Here is a 19,712-nt window from a genome sequence, read left to right as displayed (position 1 = left end):
CGCTCCTATCCAGAATCATCTTTGCAATCTTTTCCTCTACATCTCTGGAACTTTTCGGAGGCCTATAGAAAACTCCCAACAGGGTGACCTCTCCTTTCCTGGTTCTAACCTCAGCCCATACTACCTCAGTAGACAAGTTGTCATCAAACGTCCTTTCTGCCACCATAATACTGTCCTTGAGTAACAATGCCACACCTCCCCCTCTTTTACCACCTTCCCTGATCTTACTGAAACATCTAAACCCCGGAACCTGCAACAACCATTCCTGTTCCTGCTCTATCCATGTCTCCAAAATGGCCACAACATCGAAGTCCCAGGTACCAACCCATGCTGCAAGTTCACCCACCTTCATCCGGATGCTCCTGGCATTGAAGTAGACACACTTCAAACCACCTTCCTGCCTGCGACCTTGAAACCTTATTTATGACCTCACTACTCTCAACCTCCTGTACACTGGAGCTGCAATTCAGGTTCCCATCCCCCTGTTGAATTAGTTTAAACCCTCCCGAAGAGCATTAGCAAATTTCCCCCCCAGGATATTGGTACCCCTCTGGTTCAGGTGTAGACCATCCTGTTTGTAGAGGTCCCACCTACCGCAGAATGAGCCCCAATTATCCAGGTATCTGAATCTCTCCCTCCTGCACCATCCCTGTAGCCACATTGAATGTAAAGGGGTGATAGCTAGATTCTTTTATGTTGGAGATGGTCATTTGTCAGGCCAAGCCTTGACATTGTCCAGGACTTGCTGCATTTGGACATGGAGTGCTCCATTTAGCACAAATCGTGCTAAACATTGTGCAGCCATCAGCGAACATCCCCACTTCTGACCTTATGATGGAGGGAAGGTCACTGATGAAGCAGCTGGAGATGTTTGGGCCTAGGACACTATCCTGAGGAACACCTGCAGTGATATGGAGCAGAGATGACTGACTTTCAGCAAACATAGCCATCTTGCTTTGTGGTAGGTAAGACTCCAACCAGTGGAGAGTTTGCCCCTGAAGTCTTCTTAATGCCATACTCATATGTGGCCTTGATGTCAAGGACAGTCACTCTGATCTCACCTCTGAAATTCAGCATTTTTGTCCATGTTTGAACCAATACAGTAATGAGGTCAGGAGTTGAGTGTGTCTGGCAGAACTCAAAAGTGTCAGTGAGCAGGTTATTTACTAAATAAGTACTGCTTGATAGGACTGTTGGTGATATCTTCCACCACTTTACTGATGATAGACAGTGGGGATTTGCTGAAATTAGGAGGCTAAACAATATTTAGAAGATGTTGAAAGAAAATTTTTCTATCTTTCCCAAATGTCTGCTCCAACTTTGGTTGAGAAGTCTGCAGAAAAGCAGAAAATACAGTTTCCAATCTTCTACCAAATTTATGACAGGCCATCAGAACATACCCATCCACCTAATTTCTACTTCCCCCTACTACCATTGTCTGTCCAGCATGCTCCATTATACTTATTTTGAATGCCACATAAAGTTGTGGGAAACAGTGGTGTTTTCATTATTTTTGTTGTGCCATTACTAAGACTACCCATTACCACCTGTGTAGTATCACCCAATTTTGCCTTTCACAGCTTATCTGCTGCTGAAACCCACAATCTTGATTTTGTTAACTTCAGACTTGACTGCTGTTGTGCACTCCTGGCTAGTTCCACCACATTAACTCAAGAGAATCCAAAATCTGATGCGCTATCCTAACTCAAGCTAAATCCCATTCCCCTATCACCCCCACGTTCACTGATCTACATTTTCATCCCCTTCTAATCAAGTTTTTCCAGACTGGTTCCCAGGATAACAGGACTGCCAAGACAGATTTGAAGACTGAGAGGTAATCTAATTGAAATCTACAAAATATTTACAGGGATAGACAGGTTTGGCACAAGTAAACTGTTTCCCCTGTTTAGGGAATAAGGGATGGGGACACAATTTAAAAGTAAGGATCATGGTGAGGAAAAATGTTTTACTTAGAGGTTAGTGAATCTTTGAAATTCTATACACCAGCTTCCGAAGCTCAGTCTTTGAGTGCATTTAAAGTACAGATCTCAACATTTTTGATTATCATTGGTGTAAAGGGTTATGGGAATAAAAGACATTGATGTGTTCAGTCAGCCATGATTCTATTGAATAGTGGAGCAGGCTTAATGGACTGAATGGCCTACTTCAGCTCTTATGTTTCTAAGCCCCATCTTCATTTTTAATACTCATCCTCATTTGAAAATCCCCTCCCTTTCTCTACAATATTACCAGCCTTACGACTGTATGATATATCTGTGCTCCTCTGATTCTGACCTCTGGTGCATCTCCAATTGTAATTGCTCCTCCATTGGCGTTCTAGGGCACTGAGCTTCGGAATCCTTCATGAAATCTTTTGGCCTCTATCATGCTTTGCTCCTTTAAGACAGTCCTTGAAACCTTGCTTGATTATATATTTTGTCATCTATTTAACACATCTCCTTTGGCATTGTACTTTGTTTTATGATGCTTCTTGTAATGTTTAATGTTAAAGATACTATTTAAAAAAATTGATAAATTACAAAGATACTGGAGAATGTGTACTATAAGACTGGAGTTCATTGGAATTATTGCTACAAATTCAAGTTAGGCTATTGCACAAGTGGTATGCATCAGTGAACTGACTCCTGCAAATGAAATTTCACATTTTTGAAATATTCTACACGCTTACTAACATATTGGTATTGGGGATTGAATAATATAATGAGCTACAACTAACCCCTTTGGGAAGCAAGTTCTAGTCCTTTAAATATAAAAGCTTTTCACTATGTTAAGTATAAGGCAATTTCTGAAATGAGTTTGTAATTCAGTTTCTAAAGCACCTGAGTTGTTACAATACTGATAACCATCAAGCGCCAAATTGTAACTTGTATCATCTGATTGTTAGACTTGAGATCTTGCAGGACTAAATTGTTTTTTTTTAAAAACGACAAAGACCAACCTAAAATAAATACTACAATCATCTGATCACTGATTAAGGTAGGTTGAGGACACCATCAGGAATAAACAAAATCATCCACACTGAAATTATTTTATGTAAAAATATTGAAGCCCAGCAACTGAGTCAGTGTTAGGCCATTTGCATCCTATTTTGTATGATAACATCACATGTTGGGAGATAAAAGACTCACTTGCTAGTTAGCCAACATGGAAAAACAATGGGGTCAAACTCAGGAAAACATAGTGTACTACATTTCAAGTAGCTTCTTGGTAGAATTGCAGAGTAAAGGAAAATGGATTTATAAGCAAAAACTGGTAGACATTCTCTCTCTCCCTCTCCCCCCTTCCCCCCCCCCCCCCCGCCTGTTTCTCTCCTATTACAGAAGACAGCGCTTAGTCAAAAAGCAAATTAGGAAAAAAACATTCACCTCAAACTCAAAGCTATCTACAACCTTCAGCATTGCTGAAGGTGCCAATCAACCATAGAACAACTATCATCCCAGGTTAATAATCCAGCACTTTCAGGAACCTGAGGGCTTCTAAACTGCATTACCTTTTCTCTTACAGGACACAATTTCCTTTTTAAATGTAATAGCTGCATTTGGGGGAATGTAATAGCTGCATTTGAGGGTGTGTTTCATATTACATAATATTATTTTTAATGGGTCAGTAGGTCATAAGATTCCTCTTTCTTCCACTAAAGCCGACTTTGTAACTGGCTCCTTCATTTTGATCTATTTAACTACATTTTTAATTGGTGTGTGATAGCTGCCTGCTGAAAACAAACAAAAATATTTATTGTGAACAAAGGAGAGGGGTTTAAAAATATAGGTGTTCAATTCCCCCTCACCTGGTCATAACTGTGTTAGTATGAGATAAGGGCAATGTCACAGTGAGTGTTCAGACTCATTCCACTAAGACTGATTCAAATTCAAATTGATACTGCTGTTAGGCAATGTCTTTGGTATTTATTTTGAAATATTTCAGTATAAAAGTATCTGATAAGTATCTGTGATTATGATCAACGGATATATACATTTTCTTTGCAGGTTTGTGAAGCATTGTGAGCAATATCTTCTACATGATCCTATCCTATCTAGCTGTCTTCCAAGTAATCCTTGGATTACAAGTGGTACTTTGTACTGGACAATGAATGCTGATTTGTAAGTGTTGGAATATTTTATTGCAAACCTGAATAGATCAATTTCAGAGTACAAGGATAAATGGGATGTCTAGAGCAGCAGAAAGTATGAGATTCATGTTTCCCTCACTAGCCCTCCCAATGGGTACCTTTCAAGATCTCAGAAAGGGGAATATCCAATGAAAACATTGCAGATTACACCCATCCCCTCTTCTACCAGATTTTTGTTGTGTCCACTACAGTTTGTCATATGGCTCCAATTCCCCGTTAGTCAAATGTAGAAAGGCGAATATTCCATACAATGATTTTTGTTTCTGTCATCAGCCTAAAGACATCAACTACCCTACCTAGGGCCAATCAAAGGATCTGAACATTATAAAAACAGTGAAAGTAGTTCCCAAAAATAACAGAATAAAAGCCAGATTTAGGCCTTAATCAATTGCTAAAAGAGACAGTTTAATCTACTACTCAGTGCACCCATAAAGACTATGGTAGGAATTTTACCACAAAACTGCTAGGTGCAAGTTTTGTCAAGTTTAAAGACAGGTTTCTCTCCGTGAGGCTTAGGGGGTTTTATCACTCAACCATCTCAAACTCACCTCATTGAGTAGGTGCCATATCTCTTTGCTGCCCCTCACATCCAATGCTAATTGGAATCTGCCACTTGTTGAAGACAGATATACTTGCCGTTGCCAGAATATCCAGGAAGACTGGCACCATCTTTAACCTAGCCTTGCAACTAGTCAAGTGTTGATAGTCCAGGGTTGTTTTTCACCATCAATGTAGTGGCAATAGTATCCACAACCCAATGTTTCTCATGGTACGTAAGTGGCATAGCTGACACTGCCTTCCATGTATATCTGCATGTTACTACCCCAATCACTGTTTAATTACACAACCTAACTGTCTTTGGCCATGAGATAGTAGGAACTGCAGATGCTGGAGAATCTGAGATAACAATGTGCAGGGCTGGATGAACACAGCAGGCCAAGCAGCATCAGAGGAGCAGGAAGGCTGACTTTGGCCATTTTCCCTCTTACATTACTTTATGTTGCTGCTGCTGCTGGTTTCCTTATGCCCATCACAGCCCAGTATCTTATCATTATTCAATGTGGGGCTATCACATATGAAGACGTCAAATCGTTTCAAAGCTTTCACCTTTATTCATCAACACAAAATGTGAAGAGAAATCAAACAATCAGAAGGTACATTTGCATCTTGGAATGGAAACAAACTGCTTGCATGTCAAGCACCAACAGTCAGTGGTCACTGCCCCTAGCTCTCTTTGACTGGAACCAGGTAACAATTAAGTCCTGTCTTCCTTTTAATCCCAAAAGTTGCTGCCCTGTAGAAGGTCATGTTCCTCCTGCTTAATGTCCTCATCCTCCTCCTCAGAAGACTGCTCCTGCTCTGCCAACTCATCAGCATCCATCACAGTAGAAGGGGTGGAGTACGTACGAGGTAGCAACGAAAAGATGGTGGCACTTAACTTGGAGAGGAAAAGGTCATTGACCTTCTTGCAGCTTTGCTGCATGTTCCTGCAGACTGTGGACACTGCAGTGGCCCAGGACACTACTTCAGACCTGAGTAGCAGCAGTCAAAATGGTGCCCAGCTGGGTTACAATATGGCATGAAAGCCATAAGGTCCCAACGCTGGTGAATACTTCTGCTGCTGCTGACTGCAAGGTTGTGCTAGATCAGCACGGTGTGGAAGCAGAGTGCGCACTTAGTGAGTTGAGCAGCAAAAACCTGCATGAGAAAAGTTGCCAGGCTTCACAGAGGAAAGCGTTCCATGAAACTTCCCAAAACTGACACTCAGCCAGACAATGGGAAAATTCAGCGCTATATTTCAGTATCTCCATGTACACCCATTCCTATTAATTAGTTCTTCCAGCACACAGAAACTCAGTTTAAACAAACAATATGATTCATGACCAATTATAGAATGATATAGCAGTGAAAGAAGCCATTCTTTGAAAGTGCTATCCAGTTTGTCCCATTTTTTGGGAAACAGTGGCATGGTAACATTGCAGGTAAAGTCACCATAGTCCCAGAGGGCCGTAGGGCTGCTGGCTCATTAGAGAGAAATGACAGCTGGTGAGTTTAATCCATGAGTCACCAGTCTCAGGCAGTGGCAAGGCTGAGAAGGTGAGATCTTCATTGGTGACCGCGGCCATGAAAAATTACACCTGCGCTGTTGGCATCACTCTGCAGCACAAACTAACCATCCAGCCAAATGAGCTAACTGACCCCATAACGAGAGCTCCTGCCTAATGGTCTTGGGATGTGGCAGCTGATGGAAATTAAATTCAATTAATAAATTTTGAATATAAAATAGCTTTGCGGTCACCATTACTGAGACTATCATTGATTGTTGGAGAACCTCATCTGGATCATTGTGTCTTTAGGGAAGGAAATCGGCCACCCTTACCCAGTTAAGACCATGTGTGACTCCAGACCCACTGCAATAAAATTGATTCCTGGCTTCCAAAATGGTCTACATGCCACTCAGTTGAAGCGCAATTAGAATATGCGACAAATGTTGGCCTTACCAACAATGCCTGTAGCCCATAAAACAAAAAGAAGAAAATGAAGAGAAAAAGCTTCCTATAGCCCTGCAGATAATTTCCCTTCAGTTACTTATGTAATTCCTTCTCGAACATTCTATGGAATCTGCTTCCACCACCCCTTCGGACACTGCAGATTGTAACAACATGCTACATAAAAACCTTTCTCCTCATTTCAGTTCTGGGCTTTTGTCAATAGCCCTAAATCTGTGTCCCATAATTATCAGCCCTACTTTCCCTGTGCAGTTTCTCCTTATTTACCTGTGTACAGTAATCCTTTATGATTTTGAACATCTCTATTAAATCTGAGCATTACAGGCTCCAAGGAGAACAAGCACAGCTTCTACAGTGTCCCATCATTTCTGGATTCCCACATCCCTGGCAAATTAAATAAATTTCCTCAAAATCCTCTGAAGCCCTGACATCCTTCCTAAAGTGTGATGACTACAAGTGGAAGCAAAACTCCAGTGACAATCTAACCAATGAGTTGCTGTTGGACAGCTTGACAAACTGATAGGATATTTAGATTCAGGGTACAATCATTGGATTCATATGTACAGAAGGAGAGTCAGCCTTATCAGTTATAAGACCAACTCTGGAAAGTTTCACAAATCTGCAGGTTTTTATGCACACCAGCTCATGAATTGAATACCTTATCTAGTCTGTTCCCATTTTGAATTGACTATGTATCTGATATAGCTCACTCTTTTCCCACAGTACATATTGTCTTTGTCCACATTTCACACAATGTCTTTTCGATCGTGCGGCCCCTTGGGTACCCTAGTCCCTGTATTCTAACATTTGTGTTCCTTCAGTTCTGTCATTTAACTTAAACACTTCTGACACAAAATCTAACCCCTAACCAACTAAATCTGATCCAGCCCCTTTAAATCCATCAAGATTTAGCCTATTTCTTTGCTATGTATTCTACACCTCTGTTTATGCAGTCAAGAATCCTGTATGCTTATTACATAGGCTTCTCAACTTACCCTGCCATCTTCAAAGATCTGTGTACATTCACCCTCCAGTGAGGTCCACGTCCTGGACTTTACTTACTGCTGAGAGGATAACATTATGGTAAAGGACAGTTATCCTAAATCAAACTTTGATATGGTGCTGGTGGTACGAAAACTATCCTCTTCAGGAATTTGATGATACAGCTGTCCATCTAGCATTGTCAATGCTGTAAAGAAAATGCTGTAAAGAATCATTACCTGTTGGTATCACACTCAAACCAACATGGCAAATTTTCAATGCCTACAGTTCCTGTTGAAGTACAATTTCTTGAACAGTCTCATAAATGGATAGCATTCCATATGGTCAGAAGTGTGCGGAAATTGAAAACCTACCCGACAATTCTACACTGCAGCATCTATCTGCACTGCCACAAGTGTGCATGCGCTTAGAGATGGGGAGGGGGAAAGCTGGTTTTGGTCAGTATGACATAATGGGTAGATAACAAGTCAGTAGCCCACTTAAGCTGCTGCCTCACCTGTTGAATTAATTTAAATGGTGAACTAAACCAGGCAGCCAAGATGAAGACGGCTTATACCTACTTAGATCCTTGAGAACTTATCATGTTGGACCACACTACAATGGTGCAAAAGGGACAAACATCATGTCAAAAATGCTGGTAGTACAGCTGTCAAATCTATCATCCTCTCCTCATCATAGTAAAAGCTGCTACTATTATTTGACATGATAATCTCACTTAAGCAGATCCAAATATTTGGATTTGAAATAACAAAGAACATTGCTAAACCTTTCCAATTATAAGACCAGATATTGTACATCCATTCGTCTAATCTGGATAGAAAATATTATTTCTATATTAGTAAACTGTGTTTCAAAAACAAATGAAGTTCATGGATTTCTGTATATTGACAGAGTGACCATCCCAACACGGTTACGTGTAGAACGGTGGGCATTCAATTTTGGTGAATTGCTACATGATCCCCTTGGCAGGCAACAATTTCGATACTTCCTGGAAAGAGAGTTCAGTGGTAAGGACAACTAACTCAAATTAATATGATTTGCTTATGTTTAAAACACATTGACTATAGAACTATTCATAAAGGGTTTATAATCTATTTTGTTACCTTTTGCACCATCTTTTTTTATCTCCTCCATGCGTCTAATGCAGTATCCTCTTATTACAAATAAACAAGCAAGATCCACTTGATTAAGATTTGGAACAAAAGATACTTTATTCTAGTGAGTGGGCATTGCAGTTCAAAGACAAAGAAGACACAGTCAAAGATTCCCTCTTCCAAGTTAGAATACAGTGTTCCCTCATTTAAATTTTTCTTTCCAGAATTGAACATTCTAGAGAACAGTTGACCACATGGTCTGGACTGTCTCTTTCAAATGCTTGGCTCAGGTGGGCAAATTATATCAATTCAGCTGGCTAGTTGCCTGTTAAGATTAAGGCCGATTATTAGAGGTTGACTGGAACTGTTCAGTGGTCCTGCAGATCCCCCTTCCATTGGGTGCACCACAGTTGTCCAAAGACAGCCTCCAGAAGGCTGGGGTCCCAGCACTCCAGGATACCTCAGAAGCTTTCCCTAATTACCTGACTACAGCTAATGCCGTAGTCACGTGCTGCACCAGAGGGGTCTCCACGGTGGTGACCTGACTGCTATTCTTCATTTTTCATTGCAAATTTGTTAAAGTTACTGAGAGGGCCTCTCAAGTAGGAGGTGTCTGTCTCCCCTACTTTTAATAGCAGTTTGTGTCTCCTAATGGCCTTCCAGAATGTGGCTGTTGTCCTTAATTTGATGGTGAGCCTGCCCTCTGCCATCCAGTGACAAAGTGAAGCAAATCCACCGTCAGTTACTGTTTCTGCACCAAGTCAGATCAGGACTACCATTTGACCTCAATATCTGGTTCCAAACCCAAACCTGTCTAATATTATGTTTACCTCAAAGGTAAAGGAAATTCAGAGAATTCAGAATCAATTGTAAAAGTAATCATTTGCACAAGGATTCAGACACGTGTATCTATAATAATTGTATGTATTTTAAAACTAGCTGAAAATCTTAGTTTCTGGGAGGCTTGTGAAGATGTCCAGTATGGAGAACAGTCAAAAGTTGATGAGAAAGTGGAGGCCATCTTTGAGTAAGTTTATCATTTTTAATATAAATCCTACAGCTAGTATTCATTTTATAAATAAGGCAAAGGCGAAGTTACTATAGTATTACCAGACTGTAGGGCTGCTCTCCCATTAGCTGTTGGTTTGATCTGAGGGTCATAACACCCTGGGTGAGGGGAAAGGTTAAGAAGGAGAAGTTTTCATGGTAATGTCAGCCGGGATGGGAATTAACCCTCACTCTGTATGACCTTGCAACTGACCAGAACCTTCTAATAATGTCATAATTGCTGGGCATGCTTAAAAAGTGGTGTTAAATTCATTGGCATAATTTTTTTCATGGTTTGCTTTTGCTATGATGTTCCCATTGAACAAATTGGTCAAGAGAAATTGCTGAAGTAGATTTACATATTAATACACATTAGTCTCATTGCAACCTTATAATCAATGTTTAAGGCCTCTTTTAACAATGTGATTTAATCCTAGCATACAAGTCAATCTTGGATAACTAGAAAGTGAGCAATTGCTCTTTTGGTAGGCACCTCACTAAAGGATTTGAGCTTAAAAATCAAGCCTGGCAAGTGCGGTGCTGAGTAACTGCTGCAAATATTGTAGCACAGCTCGATATATAAGATCCCATAGCACTATTGTGAAGAGGAGCAAGGGATTAACTCTTGCTTCTTGGAAAATATTCTTCCCTCAATTCACATTCCTGAAACAGATTATCTGATGATTGTCAATTTGCTGTTTGTGGAAGTGGCAAATTGGGTGCCACAACAGCGTTACAACAGTGACTATATTTCAAATGTCTGATGATTGGGAAAAGCACTTACATAAATTCAAGTCTTCCGTTTCTTCACCACGGGAAATTAAATGTTTTTAATGCGATAGTGACTGGGATCTAAAGTGGTTTCTCTGAACTGTCTTGGTAGCACTTCTGTGTCGGCCTTGCTAACTGCACTCTTGTTAATTGAATAATGCCATCACTAGGATAATAGAGGGAAATCTAATTGGATCTAGGTCTTTTGTCATCAAAGAAATCTAATGTTCCGTTCAAAGCCGAACCACGTTCCCAAAGACGATGATCATCCTGGTCTACTGTTTCAGGGCCCAACAGTCTATTTTGTGTATGGTTTCACTGAAGATTTGAAGAACTACTTCAAAAATCCCCAAACACAGCTTGGTTACAATGTCCTCCTCTTCTGCCTGTAGTTTGTAATTATTTATTTACTATTTCTGTCTAATATGACAAGTACACCCTATTTCCTCTTCCTGTTTTTCAACCAATTTCTTTTGCTATCACTTTATTAGATTGTTTCATTACTTAAGGAAGTAGTTTATTGGGCGTCACATTCACAAGTTCCCAGATACAACATTGACATTACTGCACCTTTATTAATTTGCAATTTATAACCTTCCATTACAAACATTGTAATTATTGTACAATCTGATCAAGCATGAACATTGCAACTTGAGGCCTTCCCTGAAGATTATGTCTATTGAACAAATACATTTCTGATATCACTCTTTCAGAGAAATCAGTGCCTATTTTGTTGCCTGTTACTAAGTTTATTTGGTTTTATTTACCCATTAATTTGGTGCACATGCTTTAAATACTTGCATCAAAACATTGCTTAAAAAGATTTACTCTCTATGTTGAAGGTACTCTCACAGAGCTGGTAAGGATGCAACTGTGCTCAGCAGATTTAGAAAGCAACCTATTTCCCATCATTCCATGGAACAGCTCTTTGGGGACAGAACACAACACAACTGGACAAATCGATTTCAGAAAGTCACACATCAACTGAAGGAGTCATATCCTATGTACCACTATTCTAGATTTAGCCCATTATTTCCTTAATCAATACATGAAACAAAGAGCAGTAGGAAATGCAAACAATCTCAGGGTCTGTAAGACATTAGTTAAGACCTGTTATTGGCAGTCCTGGATATTTCATAGTGTACTATGCTTAGCTGCAGCCATTGTTACTGATGATCTAGTATGGAACATGGTAGACAGAATATTTCATAGAACATAGAATATAGAAAGTGCAGCATTGGAACAGGCCCTTCAGACCACCATGTCTGCGCCGACCATGATGCTGTCCTAAACTAATCCCATCTGCCAGCACAAGATCACATTACTCTATTCCCTGCCTGTTGATCTGTCTGTCTAAATGTGTCTTAAACATTGCTATTGTGTCTGCTTCTACTACCTCTCTAGGGAATGCATTCCAGGCACCTGCCCACAGTCTGAGTAAAAAAACTTGCCTCGCACATCTCCTTTAAATTTTCCACCTCTCACCTTAAACCTATGCCTCCTAGTATTTGACACTTCAACCTTGCGAAAAAGATTGACTATCCATCCTATACATTCCTCTCATAGTTTTATATTCTTCTATCAGGTCACCCCTCGACCTCTGACACTGGACCGGAAATACACTCCAATCCAGGCAACACCCTGGGAAACCTCCCTTGCATCCTCTCCAAAGCCTCCACATCATCTCTATAGTGTGAGAACCAGAACATATATGTAGCCAAACTGAAGCTTTATTCTTGCCAATCTTTATACTTAATGCCCCAGTTGATGAAGGCAAATGCACTGTATGCCTTCTTTATCACCTTAGCCACTTGTGTTGCTATTTTCAGAGAATTGCACCCCAAGATCCCTCTGTATATCAATGCTCCTAAGGATTCTGCCATTTACTGTACACTTTTCTCCTGCATTTGACCTCCCAAAATGCATCATCTCACACTTGCCGGGTTAAACTCCATCTGCCATCTCTTGGCCCAACTTTCCAACTGATCTATAGCCTACTATATACTTTGACAATCTTCCACACTATCCACACCCTCACCAATTTTTGTATCATCTACAGACTTATTAATCAGACCACCTACATTTTCATCCAAATCATTTACATATATATTATAAATAACAGAGGTCATAGCACTGATCTTTGTGGAACACCACTTCTCACAACATCCAGTCAGAAAAACAATCCTCCACAACTACTCCCTGTCTTGAATGACCAAGCCAATTTTTTATCTAGCTTATCAACTTACCGTGGATCTCATGTGACTTAATCTTCTGGACCAGCCTACCGCAATTTAACCATATCAAATGTTTTAGTAAAGTCCATGCAGACAACATCCACTGCACTAATCTCAACAATCCTCTTGTCACTTCCTCAAACAATTCAATCAAATTTGTGAGACAAGACCTCTCCCTCACAAAGCCATGCTGACTATCCCTAATAAGTTCACTCTTTTCCAAGTGTGAGTAAGTCCTGTCCCTAAGAATCTTCTGCCAACAATTTCCCTACCACTGAAGTAATGCTCTCTGGTCTATAATTTACTGGATTGTACCTATTCCCCTTCTTAAACAAAAGGAACAACATTGGCTATTCTCCAGTCTTTTAAGATGTCACCTGTGGCTAAAGAGGATACAAAGATCTGTATCAAGCCCCCACAATCTCCTCCTTCGTCTCCCTCCCTGCGTTTAGATCCTGGGGACTTATCTACCTTTGATGTTTTTCAAGAACCCAACTCCATCCCCTTCTTAATAGCGACATCCCCTAGACCAACATAACCCTCCTTAATTTTACCATCACTCATTTCCTTTCCTTTGGTGAATACTGATGCAAAGTACTCATTAAGGACCTCACCATTTCCTCTAGCTCAACACATAATTTTGTTCTTTTGTCCTTGAGTAGACCTAGGTTCTCAAACTGCCCTGTTGCTCCTAATATATGTATAAAATGCCTTAGGATTCTCCTTAATCCTACATCCAGGATATTTCCTGGTCACTACTAATTCCTTGTTTAAGTTTTTATTTTAGTTAACCTATTTTCCTAACCAACCTGGTCAAAGATGTTATTACACACCTCTGGAGCAGATGGGACTTGAACCTGGACCTCTCGATCCAGGGGTAGAGACACTACCACTCTGCCACACTTTATTTTCAAGGGCCTGGCCTGATTTCAGTTTCCTCAGTCTTACATATGCTTCATTTTACTTTGTGACGAAGCTTTCAATATCTTGTCATCCAGTGTTCCCAAATGTTGCCATCCTTATCTTTCTTCCTCACAGGAACATACATCCTGAACTCTGATCAACTGGCTTTTAAAGGACTCTCACATGTCAGATGTGGATTTACACTCAAACAGCCACCCCAATCTAATTTCTCCAGTTACTGATGAATACTGTTATAATTAGCCTTCTCCCAGTTTAGCACCTTTACCTGAGGGCCAATCTCATCCTTTTCCATAACTATCTTAAAACTTACGGAATCATGATCCCTCTTCCCAAAATGGTACCCCCACTGAAAATTCGATCACCTGGCCAGGTTCATTCCCCAATACAAGGTCTACTATGGCCCCTTTCTCTAGTTAGACAATCTACATATTGTTTCAAGAAACCATCCTGGATGCACATAAGAAATTCTGCTCCATCTAAGCCCCTGGCACTAAGGAAGTACGAGTTAACATTGGGAAAGCTAAGATCATCCATTACAACAACACTGTTGGGTTTAGATTTTTCCATGATCTGCTTACATATCTGTTCCTCTGACTCCTGCTGACTATTGGGAAGTCTATAGTATAACCCCATCATAGGATTGAACTTTCTTATTCCTGTGTTCTAGCCAGATTGCCTCACTGGGTGAGCCTTCCAAGATGACTTCTCTTAGTTCAGCTGTGATATTCTCCTTAGTCAGTAATGCAACTCCTCCACCCCCTTTTACATCCTTCATTATCTCACCTGAAACATCTAAACCCTAGAATGTTGAGCTGCCAGTCCTACCCTTCTCTCAACCAAGTTTCTGTAATGGCTACAATGTCATAATTCCATGTACTAATCCAGGCACTAAGCTCATCTGCCTTACCCGTTATATTCCTTGCATCAAAATAAATATACTTCAGGCTGCCAGTCCTACCATGTTCATTAACCTGACCCTGCTGTTCTTCCTATTAGACTTACTTAACTTAACCTCTAACTTCTCCTCAACCACTCCACATGCTGACCTACTGCTCTGATTCCTACCCCTAGCACCACACTAATTTAAACCCTCCCGAGAGGCACGAGCAAACCTCCCTGTAAAGATAAACTGGTGTCCCTCCAGTTTAGGTGCAACCATCCTCCTTGTACAGGTCCCTTCAGCCCTGGAAGAGATCCCAATAACCTAGATTTCTAAAGCCCTCCCGCCTACACCAGCTCTTTAGCCACATATTCAATTGTTATCTTCCTATTTCTGACGTCACTGACATGTGGCACAGGGAGTAATCCTGAGATTACAACCCAGAGATCCTATTTTTTGACTTTCTACCTAATTCCCTAAATTCCCTTTGCAGGACCTCATCTGTCTTTCTGCCTATGTTATTAGTACCAATATGGACCACGACCTCTGGCTGCTCACCCTCCCCTTTCAAAACGACCTGTGCCTGCTCAGAGACATCCTTTACCCTGGCACCAGGGAGGCAACACACCATCCTGACATCTCTGATTTCAGATGATAAAGGTCAAGTACAACTGGACATTTAGGCAGATAACAGTAGAAGTAATTTTGATCTAAGAGGAATGTCTCCATTATTCAATGCAGCAATGAAGTAATGAAGTAAAAATGTCACATTTTGCTGGTTCAAAATTGCTGATTGCACAGCATATGGGACTCTTAGTGCCATATGTCTCTGTGCCCCTTTTCACAGCCTGCCTGGTGATTAGAGATTGCCAGTACTAAAATCCAATGCATTTCCTATCCCCCACACACTCCAGTCAAGTGAATTCTATTGGCATCTGTGTTTATCCCACCCTCTAAAATACAAATGAACAGACTTCCTCAAAGCAGTCTGACTCACTGAAAGTTAGCTCCAGATTTTATTAGAATATTGATCTTTTGATTTTTATTATTTATAGAAGGCTTGTGTTACTTGCAGACAGTTTTTGGCAGCAGGAGCCAGCAAATGGGTAAATATTGACAGTAAAACAATGGAAAAGACCCTTGATGGATTACAAATTCCCCATCGCTATGTATTTGAAGATGCACAAATGCATATTTATATGCTAATGAAAAAGGTATGTAGATTTATATTGCAGCCTTTGTTTAAAAACTGTATATGTAAATATGTTCGTATTCACTCTTGACTTCCACTTGATAGATGGTAGAAAGGATTTGATAAATCAAGAAATGAGTTCCACCAGAATCCCAGCCTCTAACTTCCTGTTTGCTACAGTATTCATTGTGGTCCGTCCAGTTAAGATGCTTGAAACAGAAAATCATGAAGCAAGTGTTTCTATTATTTTTAAAACCACAAACTGCTTGGCAGATATTTCGTATTCTTTTGACGCCTATGTGAGGAATATGACAATTATTGGTGTACATTCCTACAAGACAAAGCTATATAACACTGTCCCATTGCCAGCCTTCAGTCTTCGCAATCTCACTGCATTTCATTGAAGTTTTGCCTCCATTTTTGGATGGGGACCATTATATTAATGTTTTATAAATACATGAAAAACCATTGTGCTGACTTTGTAATATCAAATAAATTATTCACAAGCCCTTGCATTCAGAGAATATAGTGATAAACATTGGTCCTTTAGGGGATGAGAAGGGAAATTTAATAATGGGAAGTGAGAAAATGACCAAGGCATTGAACAGGTATTTTGTGTCAGTCTTCACAGTGGAGGACACGAATAACATGCCAGTAATTAATGACAAGGAGACTAAGGCAGGTGAGAACCTAGAAACGATCATTATCACAAAAGTTGGCAAACTATTGGAGCTAAAGGTAGACAAGTCTCCTAGCCCTGATGGAATGCAAATGAAGGTAATAAAAGAGGTGGCAGGAGAAATAGCAAATGTGCTTGTGGTAATCTTCCAAAATTCGCTGGGCTCTGGGACAGTTGCAGCAGATTGGAAAGCAGCAAATGTGACGCCACTGTTTAGAAAAGGAGGTAGACAAAAGATGGGAAATTATAGGCTGGTTAGCTTAACTTCTGTGGTGGGGAAAACGCTTGAATCTATCATCTAAATAGAAGTTGTCCCATTGGGCAGACGCATCGTGTTCATGAAGGGCAGATCACGTTTGACTAATTTACTGGAATTCTATAAAGACATTATGAGCACAGTTGACAACGGGGACCCAATAGATGTGGTATATCTAGATTTCCAAAAGACATTCGACAAGGTGCCGCAAAAAAGGCTACTGCATAAGATAAAGGTGCGTGGCGTTACGGGCAATGTATTAGCATGGATAGAGGATTGGTTAACTAACAGGAAGCAAAGAGTGTGGATAAATGAGTGCTTTTCTGGTTGGCGATTAGTGACTAGTGGTGTGCCTCAGGGATCAGCATTGGGACCACAATTGTTTACAATTTACAAAGATGATTGAGTTGTAGTGTGTCAAAGTTTGTGGATAACACTAAGGTGAGTGGAAGAGCAAAGTGTGCAGAGGACTCTGAAAGTTTGCAGAGGGATATAAACAGTTTAAGTGAGTGGGCAAAGGTCTGGCAGATGGAGTACAATGTTGACAAATGTGAATTCATCCATTTTGGTGGGAATAACAGTAAAAAGGGACTATTATTTGAATGGTAAAAAATTGCAGCATGCTGCTGCGCAGAGGGACCTGGGTGTCCTTGTGCATGAATCGCAGGAGGTTGGTTTGCAGGTGCAACAGGTAATTCATGTGGCAAATGGAATTTTGTCCTTCATTGTTAAAGGGATGGAGCTTAAAATTAAGGAGGTTATGTTACAGCTGTATAGGGTGCTAGTGAAGCCACACCATGGGTACTGCATGCAGTTTTCATCACCTTACTCAAGAAAGGATATACAGGCACTGGAGGGGGTGCAGAGGAGATCCACTAGGTTGATTCTGGAGTTGAGAAGGTTGGCTTATGAGGAGAGACTGTGTAGACTGGGATTATATTCATTGGAATTTAGAAGAATGAGGGGGGATTCTTATAGAAACATATAACATTCTGAAGGGAATAGACAAGATAGAAGCAGGGAGGATGTTTCCACTGGTGCGTGAAACTAGAACAAGAGGGCATAGCCTCAAAATAAGGGGGAGCAGATTTAGGACTGAATTCAGGAAGAACTTCTTTACCCAAAGGGTTGTGAATCTGTGGAATTCCCTGTCCAGTGAAGTAGTTGAGGCTGCCTCATTGAATGTTTTTAAAGCTGAGATAGATGTTTTTTTGAACAGTAAAGGAATTAAGGAATCATGGTGAGAGGGTGGGTGAGTGGAGCTGAAGCCAGGAAAAGATCGGCCATGATCTTATTGAATGGCAGAGTGGGCTCAAAGGGCCAGATGGCCTATTCCTGCCCCTGGTTCTTATGTTCTTATAAAATAACAATGTACTAGGAATGGTAAATTTTGTGTGTTAATTCCACTTGTATTATCTCATTTGCATTTGATAAACAATTGCTGCAGGAATTAATGACTGTAAACTCAAAACATCCATGGGGAATTGTTGGAATGACAATGTAAATTCTGCGATTGCCGTCAGCAAAAAAGAATAAATAATTGACATAAAGCGATCAGAAAATTCTGAGCTTGGATTAGGGATTGCTGACTTTTCCAACCCAGAATGCTGACAATGAGAGACAGATTTTAAGTACTCTGCTTAATAGGTGGAGGATTAATTAACACTATTGATATTAGTATAATTTTGGATTAGGGAATGAACAATAGTGCTGCATTGGAACATTGTAATACGTCATGTTTTGTGCCATCCCTAAACCCAAAGCACTGGAACGGAGGTATCATCTGCAGCACTGGGAACTCCCCATGAAACAATGTGATTTCACAGCAGTCAGGAGTATACAGAACACAGCTGTTTTGGTTGCTCTGTACTCACAACCCAATGAGATTTCATTCTCACTGACACTGAATGTCGATTAAAAAAATAATAACAGAAACACAGATGGTGGCTGCTAGGGACTCCAGATTGCAGTGAAAATATGGGACTGGGATTTTTCCATCCTAAACCTACGTCAGGCAGGAGGATAACGAAGTAGGTCTGACCCGATTCCAGGATATTTTTGATGGTGCAGATGAACCTGTGGGTCTCTAACCCACATGCAGCAGTTGCTAAGCCAGTGGTTTCAATGCTGGTGCAGAGATTTCTGAGCCCTACCTTACAGTTTTCATGGAGTTGTGCTGGTTTGTGAATAACAGATAGTTGGTATCAGCTCACAAGTATAGTGAACCATGGAGGAGGCCAGCCCTAAAATTGACCTTGTGCCAGTCACTGGTAAATGCAGTGCTAAAGGAATTTGCCCCTTGCAAGGAAGACAATATATCTGAAATGATGGGATTTGGGTTAGGCTAAGGTCAACCATTATTAACTGAGGAGCCAGAAAGTAAGATGGGATGCCGGAAATATTTAAAGTGCTGTGCAGGTGACTGATCTGAGAATTAACAACAGCTTATGTTTATGTAGCTCCAGTCACACAATACATCTCCCAACGCACATTACAGGCATGTAATGAAGCAAAATTCAGAACCACGCAAGGCTTTATTAGGGAAGGTGGTCAAAAGGCTGGTTAAAAAGACAGGTGTAAGGAGTGTGTTAAAGGAAAAAAATAGAGTTAAAGAGTCAGTGGGAATTCAGAGCTTCAGGCCTTGTCAACCGAAGGCAGCGACACCAGTTTAAATTAGGGATGTCCTAGAGGCTGGAATTAGATGAACGCAGCTATGTCAGTTTGTTTGCTGAAGGAGATTATGGAGGGAAGGAGGACAAGGCTATGCAGGGATGTGAAAACAAGGATGAAAGTTTTAAAATCCAGGCATTACTGGATGTGGAACCAATGTAGGTCAGCTTGCATAGAGATAACTGGAGAATGAAACTTAGTGCGAGTAAAGACTGAGGTAGCACTCCCACAATAGTGGGAAAGTAGGACTAATGATAGAGCACTTAGAGCCAAACCAAATAATTTAGTTGAAAATAAAAGTGA

General features: G+C 40.6%; 1 protein-coding gene across 1 annotated transcript in view; it reads left to right on the top strand.

Annotated features, from left to right (window-relative positions):
- The window catches only part of rgs11 (regulator of G protein signaling 11), a 137,432-nt gene that overhangs the window by 101,629 nt on the left and 16,091 nt on the right, over nt 1-19,712 (top strand). The window contains exons 12-15 of the mRNA XM_020527009.2: nt 4,008-4,121; nt 8,554-8,669; nt 9,696-9,783; nt 15,688-15,826. Of these exons, the coding sequence (XP_020382598.1) occupies nt 4,008-4,121; nt 8,554-8,669; nt 9,696-9,783; nt 15,688-15,826 (457 nt within the window). The remainder of the gene's footprint in view (nt 1-4,007; nt 4,122-8,553; nt 8,670-9,695; nt 9,784-15,687; nt 15,827-19,712) is intronic.

This window comes from Rhincodon typus, chromosome 21 (genome assembly GCF_021869965.1).
Source record: "Rhincodon typus isolate 14 chromosome 21, sRhiTyp1.1, whole genome shotgun sequence".
In the NCBI taxonomy this organism is placed as follows: Eukaryota; Metazoa; Chordata; class Chondrichthyes; order Orectolobiformes; family Rhincodontidae; genus Rhincodon; species Rhincodon typus.
The sequence above is the reverse complement of the archived record's forward strand: the minus strand, read 5'-3'. Positions and strand labels throughout refer to the sequence as shown.